At 44.4% G+C, this 16745-nt stretch overlaps 1 protein-coding gene across 1 annotated transcript in view; it reads right to left on the bottom strand.

The window, feature by feature from the left end:
• Window positions 1-16745, bottom strand: part of LOC142210439 (ABC-type organic anion transporter ABCA8-like) — a 48172-nt gene that overhangs the window by 26468 nt on the left and 4959 nt on the right. The window contains exons 7-17 of the mRNA XM_075279566.1: window positions 16255-16393; window positions 15170-15355; window positions 13244-13391; window positions 11975-12140; window positions 9542-9600; window positions 7811-7921; window positions 7188-7363; window positions 6924-7043; window positions 4989-5127; window positions 642-732; window positions 395-534 (exon numbers count right to left, since the gene is read on the bottom strand). Coding sequence (XP_075135667.1) covers window positions 395-534; window positions 642-732; window positions 4989-5127; window positions 6924-7043; window positions 7188-7363; window positions 7811-7921; window positions 9542-9600; window positions 11975-12140; window positions 13244-13391; window positions 15170-15355; window positions 16255-16393 — 1475 coding nt within the window. The remainder of the gene's footprint in view (window positions 1-394; window positions 535-641; window positions 733-4988; window positions 5128-6923; window positions 7044-7187; window positions 7364-7810; window positions 7922-9541; window positions 9601-11974; window positions 12141-13243; window positions 13392-15169; window positions 15356-16254; window positions 16394-16745) is intronic.

Below are 16745 nucleotides of genomic sequence, written 5' to 3'. Positions count from 1 at the left end.
CCCAACTTACATACAGAACAATGAAGGCCCAAACACTATAACACCCAAACACCAGACAGAGCAATAAAAAAAAACCAATGTACTACATTGAATACACAAATATAAGACAGGACAGAGAAGACGCACCCACAAGAGAGGACTTTGAAACCCCAATAAGTAGACCGGACAATAAAGATCCAATCACAAATGGCTTATAAATAAATATCTACAAGACAGTGGGATAAAGGACCATCTATAAGACAATCAAGACACAAACACACCCTAAACACATCCTAACACCCTAAAGATAGGGCAATGGAGACTCACTTACAAGGCAGGACAATGAAGACACAACCACATGAGAGATGAGAGAAGACCCAACCATGAAACACTTTCATATTCATTGAGAAGTTACCTGGGAAGGCTTCTATATCCTGAAATGGCAGGGTGAAGGTGAGCTCCTGTTCCCTCTTGGAAGAGATTTTAGCACTACAGATGTGTTGCTGTACTAGGGACATTATCACCTCAGGGTCACATGATGGAGAAACCAACATCCTAAAACCAGGAGATGAGAGAACTTTACAGGCCATACCCAACGTATACAAAGATACCAAATACGATAAAAACCCTACTATTGCAATTGCCCCCCATGCTCTAATGACCTTAAGTGATATCCAATTCCCCATTTTTTTTTCAAGAAGAGAGATGATCCCACGCATTTCAGCCTTCCACTGGAGATCACAGCCTTCCGATCTGCAGATAAAAGAGCAGACTGTGTGAATCATAACCATGTACAATCCATTAAACAAGCATAATAGTACTGGGAATTAGTGTATTACCGATTCTATGGGCACTGTAGACTAGGAAACTTAGCAAAGCAAATGGGAGTTGGAGTTTTTTAGGGTCAGCCACAAAGAATCAGGACTAAAGATGTGTTAACCTTCCAAGTTCATTCCATTTTGGGTCCAGTTGGTCCCAAGATTTATTTTGGGTCAAACAAGTTTGTTACCAACCACAGCTTAAATTGGCTTAAAACATAGTGTATGATACTCTCAGAGCTCCTAAGAATCTATCTATAAAACATAGAGTAGAACACTCATAGGACTCCTAGGAACCTATCTATAAAACATAGTGTATAACACTGTCAGGACTCCTAGGAACCTATCTATAAAACATAGTGTATGACACTGTCAGGACTCCTAGGAACCTATCTATAAAACATAGTGTATGACACTGTCGGGGCTCCTAGGAACCTATCTATAAAACATAGTGTATAACACTGCACAGGGCTCCTAGGAACCTATCTATAAAACATAGTGTAGAATACTGTCAGGGCTCCTAGGAACCTATCTATAAAACATAGTGTATGACACTGTCAGGGCTCCTAGGAACCTATCTATAAAACATAGTGTAGAACACTGTCAGGGCTCCTAGGAACCTATCTATAAAACATAGTGTATAACACTGTCAGGGCTCCTAGGAACCTATCTATAAAACATAGTGTATGACACTGTCAGGGCTCCTAGGAACCTATCTATAAAACATAGTGTAGGACACTGTCAGGGCTCCTAGGAACCTATCTATAAAACAGAGTAGAACACTCATAGGGCTCCTAGCAACCTATCTATAAAACATAGTGTAGAACAGGGGTGCTCACACTTCTTCAGCATGTGAGCTACTTTATAAACTGGCAAGGAAAAAGATCTACTACCCACTTCATGTGGGCGGGGCAGGGGCAGGCCTGTGGGCGGGGTCGTGGTGGGCATGTGGGTGGGGTCAGATGGAGCGTGAGAGCGGCGTTCTGTGGCCGCCCAGGGATCCCCGGTGTCTGCTTCTTCACATTGCAGGATGACAGTTATCTCTGGACACTGGTAGGCTGGGGCTGCGGCAGCCCCGCCTGCCAGTGTCCGGAGATGACTCTCAGCCTGCGCTGTGAAGAAGCAGACACCGAGGATCCCGGCATCCCTAAGAGCGGGCAGCGAGTCATCCTCCGGAGCTGCTGCTGCCCGGCCTGCAAGTGTCCGGAGTGCTTGTTCACAGTGCAAGCTGAAAGTCGACTCTCAGCCTGCACTGTGAACAAGCAGACACCAGCGATCCCTGGCTGCATTCCGCGATCGACCCATACGTCCTTTGCGATCGACCGGTAGATCGTGATCGACGTATTGGGCACCCCTGGTGTAGAACACTGTCAGGGCTCCTAGGAACCTATCTATAAAACATAATGTAGAATAACCTTAGGGCTCTTCAAAACCTATCTCACCAATTTCTCTCTCTAATGCAAACACAGCCAAAGTTATGTAAAACTAATGGTAAGCACATGCAGCACCAAGTAGGGACAGTTTACAGAATTTCACGAAATAATTGTGGCATACCATCAGTGTGCCTAGCCTGCCAGCTGAAAATGGTGGACTTTCTTCCGAAAGTGATCTTAAGGTAGAAGTTGTTCTACTTCTTCCTCTCACAGTTATCTGCTCCATTGTGCCTGTGGTTAGATATCTTTCACCATATACTGCAGCTCAAACTGACGCTCCAGTATATGCCACACTCCCACTTCATGTGCACTTCATCTTACAGCCATGAATTGAGGTAGCGGGAGTGTAAGCAATGGCTTGCCATGGTGAAGTTGGTAGCAGGAAATGGTCTAGTGTGAAGGAACTGGAAGAAACTGATGGGTCCCGTCTGGTGTTGAAACTAGGCCTGCACCAATGAGGTAATCATTGATGCGCAAAACATTGACCCAGTGGGCCATGAAAGCAGTGTACGGTCCTTGCCCATACTTGCTGCTCCATGTGTTGGCGGTGGCATTCACCTTTTCCGACATGGACACTTACAAGGATAGGTTTAGATGGCGATAACAAGCAGGGACAGCTAGAGAAATAATGGCAGCTAGGAATTCTCCATGGAGTTGGTGAAACGTGGTGGATTCCATGTCATTTTTTTCCTACTTTTTTGGTGACTCATCTTAGCAATGGGATTCCTCTATGCCCTCACAATTCATAATACATTTCTCTCTAGTGCTTCTTCCAGAACGACTACCAGTTGTACAACCCCTGCCACTATTACCTCCACCAACACAGGTCTTCCACCTCTAACTCATCTATATCCCAAAAACACTGTCTATTCTCATCCAACTCATCAAGAAAAGGAGGTCTTGGGAGTCGACAAATATCTCTCTCAGCAGATGCCACATGACTGCTAGAGAATAAGATTTGTGTCAGTGAAGATAAAGAATAATTTAACTGTTGCAACAGAGGAGGAGACAAGACACACAGAACCTGACTCAACATTTGGGTTTCACTGCTTTCAAAAACATCTTTATTCTCAGGAAGTAGGACAACACTGCGGCTACTGGCAGGGTTGTGAAGATCGGAAGTAATGTTACTGTTGCCATTCACATTCTTATTGTTAGTACTTGCACAAGGGTTTCCTCCTCCCCCTCCTTTCGACTGTCCACTGTCCTGTTTTTTTTTCCGGGCATTTTACTGCACACTGTTTAATTATAATAATGATTTGCAATGATTCTGACACTGTGTGTTCAAGAAAGACAGCAAATCACTAGGGTGACCTGGTCAGTGAGTATTAGACTAGAATTGCATCAGTTGGGTTGCTTTTTTTCCATTACAATGGCAACAGTTTTTATGTACATTGGCTAACCAAAAAATAAGCCTCTTAACAAAGTGAGATTTTTCAGATTAGCAGAGTGCATCACTGTTTATTGGATGAGCATACAAAACCTCTTAACTAGGGTTGAGCGATCGTGTTCGGAAAAGATCAGATTCCGATTGACGATCAAGAAAATTTCACGATCGCGATCGCAATTCTGAACACAGCCTTTTTAGGTGGGATCGAGATCGCTACTATTTCCCACAATGCTTTGCTTAGCCTTCACACTGAGTATATAGTGTATACTCAGTGTGAAGGCTCCGCTGCGGTTCCATAGGAATGAATGGAAGAAGACGGCACACAGCCTTAACCCCCTGCGCGCCGGCTGCCTCCATTCATTCTAATGAGAGACTAAACTAACATCTCTAGTAGCTACTTACCTCCAGAGATGGCTGCTCCGGTCCCGGTGTTCTTCTTCGCCTCGCTGCCGCTCCACGCTGCTCTTCTCGCCTCACTGCCCCGCCTCCCAGGTTAGTGTTTAAAGAGCTAGGAAGGCGGGGCTTGTGTCTTAGGAAAGTGTGGGCGGGTACAGGGCGGGGCGACGTGACGTCTCCCCTCCCAGTACCCGCCCACACTATCCTAACCTGGGAGGCAGGGGGCAGCGAGGCAAGAAGAGCAGCGTGGAGCGGCAGCGAAGCGAAGAAGAACACCGGAGCAGCCATCTCTGCAGGTAAGTGGACACCAGGTGGGACTAAGTAGTCAGAGGATTAAAAAAAATCCTCTGGCTACTTAGTGATTCACTACACAGTGTGGATTCTAATAATTAAACCGTTCAGTTGTTAGATTCCATGCTGTATAATGAATAGGATTGCTTTTAAAATCCAATCTCCGATTAATAAAAAAAAATCCCATTGACTTGCATTGGGATTGGAATTGGGATCGAGATCGGGTTTGAATGAAAAATGATCGGAAATCGGATTTTAAAATCGATCCTGAAAAGTCAAGATCGGCTCAACCCTACTCTTAACAAAACCTTCTTTTCAATAGCATCTTATATACTGTATGTGATGTAAACCCTGTAAGTTGTTCCTCCACCAGTGACTACAGGCTGAGAGGCTGACAAGTAATGTCACAGATAACACCTCCTCTGTATTTTCATTGTTCAATGCTCATCACCCTCTTAGTTGACCTGAGACGAATGACAAAGTATTCGGTTTTATTAAAAACCAAACAATTTTAAATATTTGGGTCAAACTCTTCTTGTAACACATTGCTTCACCTATCTCTACTCTGGATTTACAAAGGAGCATTACTGTGAATAATAGAGGAGTTAGTTTGCCATGGACCCCTTTATAAGGACAACATATAATATCTGTATATTCATGAATAAACATGGAGGATCTCACCAGCCAAGATGTCAGCCTCATCCATGAACTGGGTGCTGAGCAGCGTAACCCGATCTGCCTTTCTCTCTTTCAGCATGGTCCAGACATGGTGTCTAGAGCACGGGTCAAGACCAGCAGTGGGTTCATCAAGAAGCAGAACCTGGAAAATAGACAAATAGACATCTGACTGAGGACTGTACATTGTCCATAGATATATTATGGTTTTATCATTATATTGCCTAGGCGTCTTCCTCAAATCCAGTAGATACTTCCTATGTGTCATATAGAGTACAGACATTGTGGTCACTTTCCCATATATAAGGCTCACAATCTAATTTCCCTATCAGTATAATTTTGGCACATGGGAAAAAAACAGAGGACCCGGAGGAAACCCACCAAAACATGGGGAGAACATACAAACTCAATGCAGATGTCGTCCTTGGTCGGATTCAAACCAAGGACTCCGGAGATGCAAGGCTGCAGTGCTAAGCACTGTGCAATATATATATATATATACAGCAAATAACAGATAATGCGAGGAAATGGGAATGCCCAAATAAATAATCGGAACCATGTGGATGATGATTCAAGTGGATGATGATTCAAATGGATGATGTTGGTGATGGAGTAGATGCGGAGATGTCAACCTGGAGAGCGCTTCATAGGGTGATTTACAAATCCCAAAAACCCAAGGAACCCAAAGACTATAATGGGGTCCGCCGGGTTTCTCTCTGCATTTTTCTAGTGGATTTGGTATTCAAATCCCCGAACAGAGACCGAGGCAAAGGTGTGAATGTAGCCTTAGTTATATATAACTAGCCTCTGCCCGCGACTTCATCTGCGGGTTGTTGGCATCGATGATCCGCCTATATTCAGCAAATTGCTGCCGTCGATGGTTTGCCTGCCCCGGCATTTCGGCAGCTCTCAAGCTGTCCTGCTGCTGAACTTGTTCCTCATACCGTGCCTGTGATTGTTCCAGCATCTCAGCAGCTTGCTGGGAAGCTATATAATGAGCTTGTTGTTGGCGTTGATGATCCATATGCTTCGGCGTTTCGGCAGTCCTCAAGCTGGCCTGCTGCTGAACTTGTTTCTCGCACTGTGCCTATGATTGTTCCAGCATATCAGCAGCTTGCTGGAACACCATATAATGAGCGTGTTGTTGGCGTTGATGATCCTCCTCAACTCCGCTTGAGGAGAACTCTGTTACTTCTGGCTACCTTCATAGCTCTCATTGTTTACGACAAATTAGATTCTCTTTTTCCTGGGATGATTGAAAATTGGCAAACTGCCAATTCGGATTAAAGGTTGTTGCCTATCCAATGTGTCAGCACTGGAGCAGATCAGATAATATGCAAATACATGTACACAATCCACTGAGGGTTAGCTGAGTGTTTACACAGAGAGATATCAGACCTGGCGTTATCAGAAGCTGAGATAAGGTGCTGCAGGAGCAGTGTAATATAATATGTGAACATAAATTCATAACAGTCGTGAGGCCATGTCATTTACCGGGATAAAAAGTAGCCTATGTGTTAATCGAGGTTACAATCTATCTATGTACCAAAATTCATTCAAATCTAATCAGACGTTTTTGAGTGATTGAGGAACAAACAAACAAACTTTCACATAGTAGGATAGGATAGGATAGGATAGGATAGGATAGGAAGTAGGATTAGTAGGATAGTAGGATAGGATAGGATATTAGTAGGATAGGATAGGATGACCTCCAGAAAGCCCACTAAAGCTCTGACAGTCTCCTCACTTTATAATCACAGGATACAGGAGAAGCGTTTTAATCATAGCATGCACTTTAGACATATTCGGGACAGGAATCGGACAGAATTCTACTGCACCATCTTTCAGTCTATATTCCACAGACTAGTCTATTACAGTCTATCATCCATTACAAGCTACAGCCCTGGTGTCCATGAGTGATCTCCTAATGAGCATCTTTACCTGAGGGTCTCCCAGAACTGCAATTCCAAGACTCAGCTTCCTCTTCTGGCCTCCACTAAGTTTGGAAGCCTCCAGGTTCTGCACATCTGTTAACTGCAGATCTCCAATCACCTTCCGGACCTGAAAAATGAATCAGAGAATGAGTGGTGGTCTCAGAGGGGGTCACTACAAGACACAGTCTCACTCATCACATTGCATGGTGCTCATGGAATGGTCTAGAAGATGAATGTCAGGTGTTTCTGTCATCGCATCAGCACTTCTTACCTCCTGATCCACAGAACGAGAAGGAATCCCTTTGATTTGAGCGAACACCTTCAAGTTTTCTTTCACGGTCAAAGGGTCAAACTTGATGTCAAATTGCGGACATATTCCAACCCTCTTGTGTATCTGCTCCAGGTCAATCATGTCCGAGAGGTCATAGTTGTAGATAAAGGCCGATCCTTGGAGAATTCATGAGAAGTGTATGTGAAGGCACAAAGACAAACACACAACTTAACACTATTGCCCCAATCCCTCAGTCCCCATTATTAGTCACTATCCCACCAGTCATCATTTCACCAATTATTATCTAACCAGTCATCATCTCACCAATTATCTAACCAGTCATCATTTCACCAATTATTATCTAACCAGTCATCATCTCGTCGTTCACCATCTCACCAATTATTATGTAACCCGTTATCATCTGACCAGTCACCATATAACTATCAGTCACCCACTCACCAATCTCCTACTTCACCAATATTACTTGGACCGTTGTCCTCGGGAAAGGCCAAGTTCACCCAATTTATTGGTAAATTATCTAAAGGCTTCTACACGGTTGACTGGAATCTCTACCTTTTGGCATGGCGAGGTCCCCAGAGCCCAACGAGCAGATAATATCCTACCAGATGTCGCACTGCTCATCCCGCTTAATATATTCAACAGCGTTGTCTTTCCTGCTCCGCTGTGGCCGAGCAAAGCAGTGATCTGTCCCTCGTAAATGTCAAAATCAAGACCTAAGAGTAGATAGAGGAGAAGACCTACATGTGAGATTGAAGTTTTTGGATGTAGGCAGCTGAGGTCTCCATTTCATAGTCCTCTTGTTGAGCCCCATAACATAAACCAGGGTGAGATAAGTAGTCTCAGCAATCCCGGCAGCTACAGCTCCCAGGAAACAGAATACCTTGTTCTATCACTCTGTTTCCACCTGATATAATTTGTAAATCTTATAATGTCCGAGTGATGTGTCCAGTTATGTTTTGACTTTTGTGTTAATTGTCATAGTGAGGTTTTGGGTCAATGTGTCAGTACAGCTCCGGCGTAACGTGAACAATAAACAAGCCATGAAAAAGGAGATCAGTTGAGTACAGACGGCCACTAACTAGCACATCATTGTGTGGCTGGTGATCCAGACGGTTTGACTTCTTTTTTTTTTTTCTTGTAGATTGTGAGTCCCATATAGGGCTCAAAATGTACATTTATTTTCCTATCAGTGTGTCTTTGTAGAATGGGAGGAAATCCACGAAAACACGGGGAGGTAAGCCCGATAGTAGATGGGGGGATGGTTGTGCAGGTATTCCAACTAGTATTCAGGAAAATGGTAGGTAGGTCAGTTAGTAGTTGGGGGATGGTCGTGCATACACCTTAGCTAGGAGTTGGGGAGATGATGGTGCAGGCTGCTCAGGTAGTAATTGGGAAGTCGGTCGTGCAGGTGGCCCAACTAGTAGTTGAAGGAATGGTAGGACAGACAGTTAGGCTTGCTAGTATTTGGGGGGGGGGGGGCAGCTAGTAGATGGGGAGATGACAGGTCAAGAAACTTAGTGATTATAGGGGATTCTATTATCAGATAGTTGAACAGAATAATTTGTTGTGAAGACCGCCTCAATCAAATGACCCAGAGACTTGTAGGCTGTAGATCCTCCCATGGTCACTATAGATCAGTAAGCTTAAAAGGGCTTGGATACTAATGACCCACTCTTAGCATTAGTGGGAGTCCAACACCCCTACTGATCCGCTGAAATGAGGAGTGATGGCCACCGAACCTCTATAGGAAATCACCGGAACAGACACTTTTAAAAGCTGACTCTTTACTATAAGAGAGGTAAATCTGTGGGCTAGACACCTCAGAAGCTGGTTCTTTACTGAAGGAATTGTGAATCAGTGGAATAGCCTACTCCAGGAGCTCGTTCTTTACTGTAAGAGCAGTGAATCTGTGGAATAGCCTACTCCAGGAGCTGGTTCTTTACTCTAAGAGCAATGAATCTGTGGAATAGCCTACTCCAGGACCTGGTTCTTTACTGTAAGAGTTGTGAATCTGTGGAATAGCCTACTCCAGGAGCTGGTTCTTTGCTGTAAGAATTGTCACTGTGGAATTGTCACTTCAGGAGATGGTTTTTATTGTAAAATCCTTGAATTTCTATGCTTTATGGGTTTCCTACATTTTTCTGGATCAAAAAGGGAAATAACTTTCTGAAGTTAGCTATACCCATCTCATCTTTCACATCCTTCCAATTCCTAGCTAGAACTCAATGGGCATCTGTTACTAACTATGTAACTATGTGTCAGAAAAGTTGGGCATTTGGTTCTACTACTAGGCTGTGTGGTCAGTGTACTTAGCCATCTTAGCCATATCTCACCTCTCAGCGCCTCAACCTTCTGGTCTTCACATTGATATGTCTTCCTGACATTGTGGATCCTGGATAAAAACAGAAGAATCTTCATCACCGAGAAGATACAAGTGACAGGTGAGTATTATAGGCCCACTTATCCTGATATTTTCAATCCTTAGTTACTTGATCTGGATTTATGGTTGTTTACTATACATAAATTCTATTTACTCTGGATTTGTTTCTGATCTGACTGGTGAACATGTTGTCCTTACTGACAGCAGAGTCATCTAGTCTCACAGCATGGACGATCTTGGATCAAAGCCATTGTTATTTAGTTTCCACTCAGGTCCAGTTTAATGACTTCTCTTCCAAGCTTATATACCCAGTGACTTACCTACCCTTGAGACCTTGAGACCTTGAATATAGCCCATGACTTCTGTACTCTGGAATATCCCAGATGACTTCTCTGCCCTGCAAATATACCCAATGATTTCTCAACCCTGGAATATACCCAATAACTTTTCCACCCTGAAATACACCCGATGGCTTCTCTACCTTGGAATATATCCAATGAATTCTCTACCCTGGAATAGACTCAATGACTTCTCTTCTCTAGAATACACCTGTTGACTTCCCTCCCCTGGAATACACTCGATGGACGTCTCTACCCTGAAATATACCCAATGATTTCTCTACCTTGAACACTCTCTATGGCTCCATTCACACAGAGTAATGCCAGGCGTCATTTGTGTGTAATTTGTGTGTCTTTTACGGCCGTCATAAAACGTTTACATAGAGTTCTATAGGAAAAGACGTCTGTAATTTACAGCCGTCATTTACGGCCATCATTACAATGACGGCTGTAAATGACGGCTGTAAATTACGGAAGTCTTTTCCTATAGAACTCTATGTAAACGTTTTATGACGGCCGTAAAAGACACACAAATTACACACAAATGACGCCTGGCATTACTCTGTGTGAATAGAGCCTATGATTTCTCTACCTTGGAATATACCCAATGGCTTCTCTACCCTAGAATATACCCAATGGCTTCTCTACCCTGGAATATACCCAATGGCTTCTCTACCCTGGAATATACTCATTGAATTGTCTATGCTGGAATATAGTTAAAGGGATATCATCACTCCTTAGGGAGAGACCACCATTTAGGTGTATGGAGTCTTATTAAGCCATTTGCGCTCCACTGTGTAAAGGAACATGCGAAGAATATGCAAATCTGTCTTCCATGATGTAATTAGGAAAACAGTGCCTCAGTCATGCAGCCCAATAGAGGGCGCTCCCTTTAACATCATGCCCGACCTTCCCAGAGGTCTTTGCTGCAATGATGTGGGATTTTACCAAGTACAGTCTCTCAGCCGAGGACAGCTGTTTCGATCTGATTGGATCTCTTCAGCCCGACGCAGAGAAGACTGACTTGGCAGAGGTGAGAGGCTTCTAGACAGGGTTAAGGGGATATTGTCACTCCTTAGGGAGAGACCACCATTTACGTGTGTGGAGTCTTATTAAGCCATTTGCGCTCCACTGTGTAAAGGAACATGGGAAGAATATGCCAATCTGTCTCCCATGATGTAATTAGGAAGACAGTGCCTCAGTCATGCAGCCCCAATGGTGGTCTCTCCCTAAGGAGATGAGAGCATGCAGCAGAAAGACATGTGTGGAAAGGGAAGCATGCAACAGAAGGATGTATGGGAGGCACAGCATTTAGCAGATGGAGACCTGAGGTTGAGAAATATTCAGATAAAGGAGAACTGGGGTGGAGGTGCATACAGCAGAAGGAGACCTTGGGTGCGGGAGCATGCTGCAGAAGGAGACCTTGGGTGAGGGAGCAGGCAGCAGAAGGAGACCTTGGGTGAGGGAGCATGCTGCAGAAAGGAGACCTTGGGTGAGAGAGCAGGCAGCAGAAGGAGACCTTGAGTGAGGGAGCATGCTGCAGAAGGAGACCTTAGGTGAGAGACCACCATTTGGGCTGCATGACTGAGGCACTGTCTTCCTAATTACATCATGGAAGACAGATTTGCATATTCTTCCCATGTTCCTTTACACAGTGGAGCGCAAATGGCTTAATAAGACGCCACACACCTAAATGGTGGTCTCTCCCTAAGGAGTGACGATATCCCCTTAACCCTGTCTAGAAGCCTCTCACTTCTGCCAAGTCAGTCTTCTCTGCGCCGGGCTGAAGAGATCCAATCAGATCGAAACAGCTGTCCTCAGCTGAGAGACTGTACTTGGTAAAATCCCACATCATTGCAGCAAAGGCCTCTGGGAAGGTTGGGCATGATGTTAAAGGGAGCGCCCTCTATTGGGCTGCATGACTGAGGCACTGTCTTCCTAATTACATCATGGAAGACAGATTTGCATATTCTTCCCATGTTCAGAATATACTTGATGACTTCTCTATCCTAGAATACACCCGATGACTTCTCTCTCCTGGAATATACCTGATGACTTCTCTTCCCTCGAATGTGTGTGGAACTTTCTCAATGTTTTCCCCATAGTTGGTCTCTGCTCTTCCTGCAGTCTGTGGTCTCGGGAGGGCTTCCTTCTTCTTGGACCAGTAAGAGGACCTCAGAAAGAACAGTGGTTCATACCTCATCCCATTCTTATCTGGGTAGACATAAGAGAGACATATAACAATAAGAAGAGACATGACAACGTGCACAAGATGGGCTGACCAATTGGACAGGTACTGGTGACGTCATTGCGGGTCAGACAGCATAGTCTTTCTGCAGAGATTGCGATGGACAAGATTTATTACATCCATGATGAGCAGGCCAGTGATATGAAATGTACGATGTAGTGCAGTAACTGGGCACAATGGGGATGATCACAAGTATAGCCAATGGAAGGGGGTGGTAGATGTTTTTTTTTTTTTTAAATATTGGGGTTGGACATCCCCTTTAGTAAATGCCAAGGCCAATACAAGAGTGACCGCACATCACTGGTCTGTGTCTATCTTTCCTATTTAAGTTGGGTTTTCGGGGCCAACTTTGCCATTGATGTTGGTTAGTCAGTTTGGGTCCTCTATATACTACATAGCTAGGTCTGCAGTCCTGGCTCTTTGTTATAAGACTGAGCTCTCATTATACCATAACCTTCAACAGAACTAAAAACAGGATGGAGGGAAGAGACCTGGGCTGAAAGAGCAAGTAGCAGATTGAAACCTGGGGGCATTTAGCAGACCTGGAGATGAGAGCATACAGCAGAAAGACATGTGGAAAGGGAAGCATGCAATAGAAGGATGTATAGGAGGCACAACATTTAGTAGATGGAGAACCTGAGGTTGAGAAATATTCAGCTAAAGGAGAACTGGGGTGGAGGTGCATGCAGCAGAAGGAGACCTTGGGTGAGGGAGCATGCAGCAGAAAGAGACCTTGGGTGAGGGAGCATGCAGCAGAAAGAGACCTTGGGTGAGGGAACATGCAGCAGAAGGAGACCTTGGGTGAGGGAGCATGCAACAGAAGGAGACCTTGGGTGAGGGAGCATGCTGCAGAAGGAGACCTTGGGTGAGGGAGCATGCTGCAGAAGGAGTCCTTGGGTGAGGGAGCATGCAGCAGAAGGAGACCTTGGGTGAGGGAGCATGCTGCAGAAGGAGACCTTGGGTGAGGGAGCATGCAGCAGAGAGACCCCTGGGAGTACCACATTCAGCAGCAGGCAGTGATGCACGTTTTTCAGGTATTAGCTGCTTCCATTTTCCATCAGTCACTTACCTGGCAGAATCTTACTAAAGTAGAGGGTGAGGAGAGCGTAAAACACAGAGTCGAGGACTAGGCTGACGCAGGAGAATAAGATATGTGACGAGCTGCCCATCACGTCTGAGAAGAAGACTCCTTGGAAATCGTTTTCTAGGTGGACAGTCTAAAATCACACAGAAGACACGTTAACCTGCACCTCAATTCTTGTCAGGGGGCGCTCTCTGTATAACAGGGGTAACATGAAGTTCCCAGGCCAAAATACTAAATATGTAATAGGGCTCCCAGCTGTCATGTAGGGAAGAAGTAACTTGTGGACATCCTTACGGTCCTGATCTTAGCCCTTGTACACCAGCGGTGTACACACGAGGGCAGTTCTGTGGTTAAAATTGTCCCCTTTGCAAAATGGATCCAACAACTGATGATCTAGAAGTTGTATCTGATGTTTTAGGAAAGAAATGTTCCTGCAGTCCCTACACCAGTGTAAGTAATAAAACAAGGATATTTACTAGAGATGAGCGAGTACTGTTCGGATCAGCCGATCCTAACAGCACGCTCGCATAGAAAAGAATGGACGTAGCCGGCACGCGGGGGGTTAAGCGGCCGGCCGCCGTCAAAGCGGAAGTACCAGGTGCATCCATTCATTTCTATGGAGCGTGCTGTTCGCATCGGCTGATCCGGACAGTACTCGCTCATCTCTAATATTTACCCCCTCCCCATCATACTCCCACCACCAGTGTTCGGGAAAATACTTTGAGAAAGTATTTTAAATACAAAATACTAAATACTACTTCAAAAGTATTTTAAAAATACTAAAATACTTGAAAAATTTAAATATATATAAATATATAATATAATGTAAAAAAAAAAAGTTTACCAAAAAGCGTAATATATAGGTTTAAAACATCTTTTAATAAAAAACGCAAATAAAAATCCAATCATTTTATGGGAAAAAATACTGAATTTTTTTTTTTTTTTTTTAATTGAACGGCATTGGCAACCTACTGTATAACCTGGTAGTGCACCCTACAATTACTAGTGCTACCTATATTGCTCCTGTTTTGTTCTTGTGGCTGGATGTAAGCCACACATATACTTAGGTTATCATACTGTCTAGTTAGTCACTCAGACGAGCAGGTTTTTTTGGGTTTTTTTGCCTGAAGTTAAGTCTGTTTTATGTTTTGTTTATTTTGCGCCTGAAGTCAAGGTTTATTTATTTTCCTGTTTTTTTCTAAATAAACCAGTTTGCTGCATATTTTTTGTCCCTGTCTTGACTGTTTGGGTCCGAACCACTGCTTCTACCGAGCTAACTTCCCCACATATGTTGCTTAGGATGCGAACATACCCAAGTTAAACAGTCTTAAAGAGACATGCACAATTTTTTTTCTCTCCTATGTCCTGGGTGAAAGCTGCATGAGAGATTAAAAGGAGATCACCAGCATAGAGGATTTTGTAAAACAATCAAGACAGGGACACAAAATATGCAGCAAACTGGTTTATTTAGAAAAATCAGGAAGATAAATAAACCTTGACTTCAGGCACAAAACAAATAAAACAAAATACAGCCTTAACTTCAGGCAAAAAAACAAAATAAAAAAACCTGCTCGTCTGAGCAACTAACTAGACAGTAGTTTAACCTAACTGTAACTGTGGCTTACTTCCAGCCACATGAACAAAACAGGAGAAATATTGTCTCACCAGACTCAGGGTTACAGGACAGAACCGAGCGAAGGATCTGTACTTGGACCAAGGCCTACTCCAGATCCACCCTGGACCACACATACGTCAGAAACCTGGGGCTGATATATCTGCACTCCAGCACTCTGCCTGTCACCTTCTCATACCTTGTAGTGTGCCCTGCAGTAACTGGTTCTACCTAAATCCTTGTAGTGTGCCAAGGTTGCCCAGGACGAGGCTCACTCCTACACCAGAACCAGCACTCACCTCCATTAGTCCAACAGCAAATGCAAATGGAGGGAAGATGCACAGTATAACTTCCACCACTTTTGGAAGGTTCTTCATAAGAAGGAAGATACTTGACACTGACATGACGAGAGTGATAAAGAATCCTGCTATGGCTGTGACACGGGGATTCCTGAAGAGGGCACTCAACGTGAAGGTGAGACAGATCTGAGGCAAGAAAACATCATGTGACCCATATAGAAAATTGGAATATGTGGAATATGCACATCTGACTACGCAATCTGGTGGTATACCATACTGAATGAAGAGCAAGAGGTTAGCTCTATATACCTACCAATGTTACACCTTCCAGGATGAAGAGCAGGAGGAGGGCCCTACAGATGCTAGACCAGCTAGGATGAAGAGCAGGAGGATGGCCCATTATATCTACCAATGCTACACCATACAGGATGAAGGTAAGGAGGATGGCCTAATATATCTACCAATGCTACACCATAAAGGATGAAGAGCAGGAGGATGACCCCATGTACCTACTGTTGCTACACCATACAGGATGTAGAGGAAGTGGATGACCCCATGTACCTACCGATGCTACACCATACAGGATGAAGAGCAGGAGGACGACCCCATGTACCTACCGATGCTACACCATACAGGATGAAGAGCAGGAGGATGACCCCATGTACCTACCGATGCTACTCCATACAGGATGAAGAGCAGGAGGATGACCCCATGTACCTACCGATGCTACTCCATACAGGATGAAGAGCAGGAGGACGACCCCATGTACCTACCCATGCTACACCATACAGGATGAAGAGCAGGAGGATGACCCCATGTACCTACCGATGCTACTCCATACAGGATGAAGAGCAGGAGGATGACCCCATGTACCTACCGATGCTACACCATACAGGATGAAGAGCAGGAGGATGACCCCATGTACCTACCGATGCTACTCCATACAGGATGAAGAGCAGGAGGATGACCCCATGTACCTACCGATGCTACTCCATACAGGATGAAGAGCAGGAGGACGACCCCATGTACCTACCGATGCTACACCATACAGGATGAAGAGCAGGAGGATGACCCCATGTACCTACCGATGCTACACCATACAGGATGAAGAGAAGGAGGATGACCCCATAAGAGCTTTCATTGAACACATGGTATTTTGTAACCAGGGTCATCAGATTGGCGATGATGATAGCATAGAACAAGTAGAGCAGTCCCCAGGACAGCCTGACAGGTAAAAAACAAATAGTTTCAGACTGCGAACCAACATCAAGTCCCCCCAAAATATTCTATTTCAGACATGGTTACAACTGCATCTTCCAAGGAGGTGAGACACACTGGTGTTGAAAGCTATAGCGTGATGGGACTCGAGATGAAGGCTATAAGGTGGTGGCACTGAAGATGGTACATGGTGGCACTGGGAATAAAACTATAGGGTGGTAGCACTAAGAATGATAGCTGTTGGGTGGGGGCACTGAAATGATGGCTGTAGGGTGATAACACTGGGATGTTGGATTGAAGGTTTATGGTGCTGGGGAGGAATTGGAGAGGTAATTGTACTGAGGGTGGAGGTTTTAGG

Source organism: Leptodactylus fuscus, chromosome 6, assembly GCF_031893055.1.
Source record: "Leptodactylus fuscus isolate aLepFus1 chromosome 6, aLepFus1.hap2, whole genome shotgun sequence".
Lineage (NCBI taxonomy): Eukaryota > Metazoa > Chordata > Amphibia > Anura > Leptodactylidae > Leptodactylus > Leptodactylus fuscus.
Note: the sequence above shows the minus strand (reverse complement) of the source record. Positions and strands in the feature narration are given on the sequence as shown.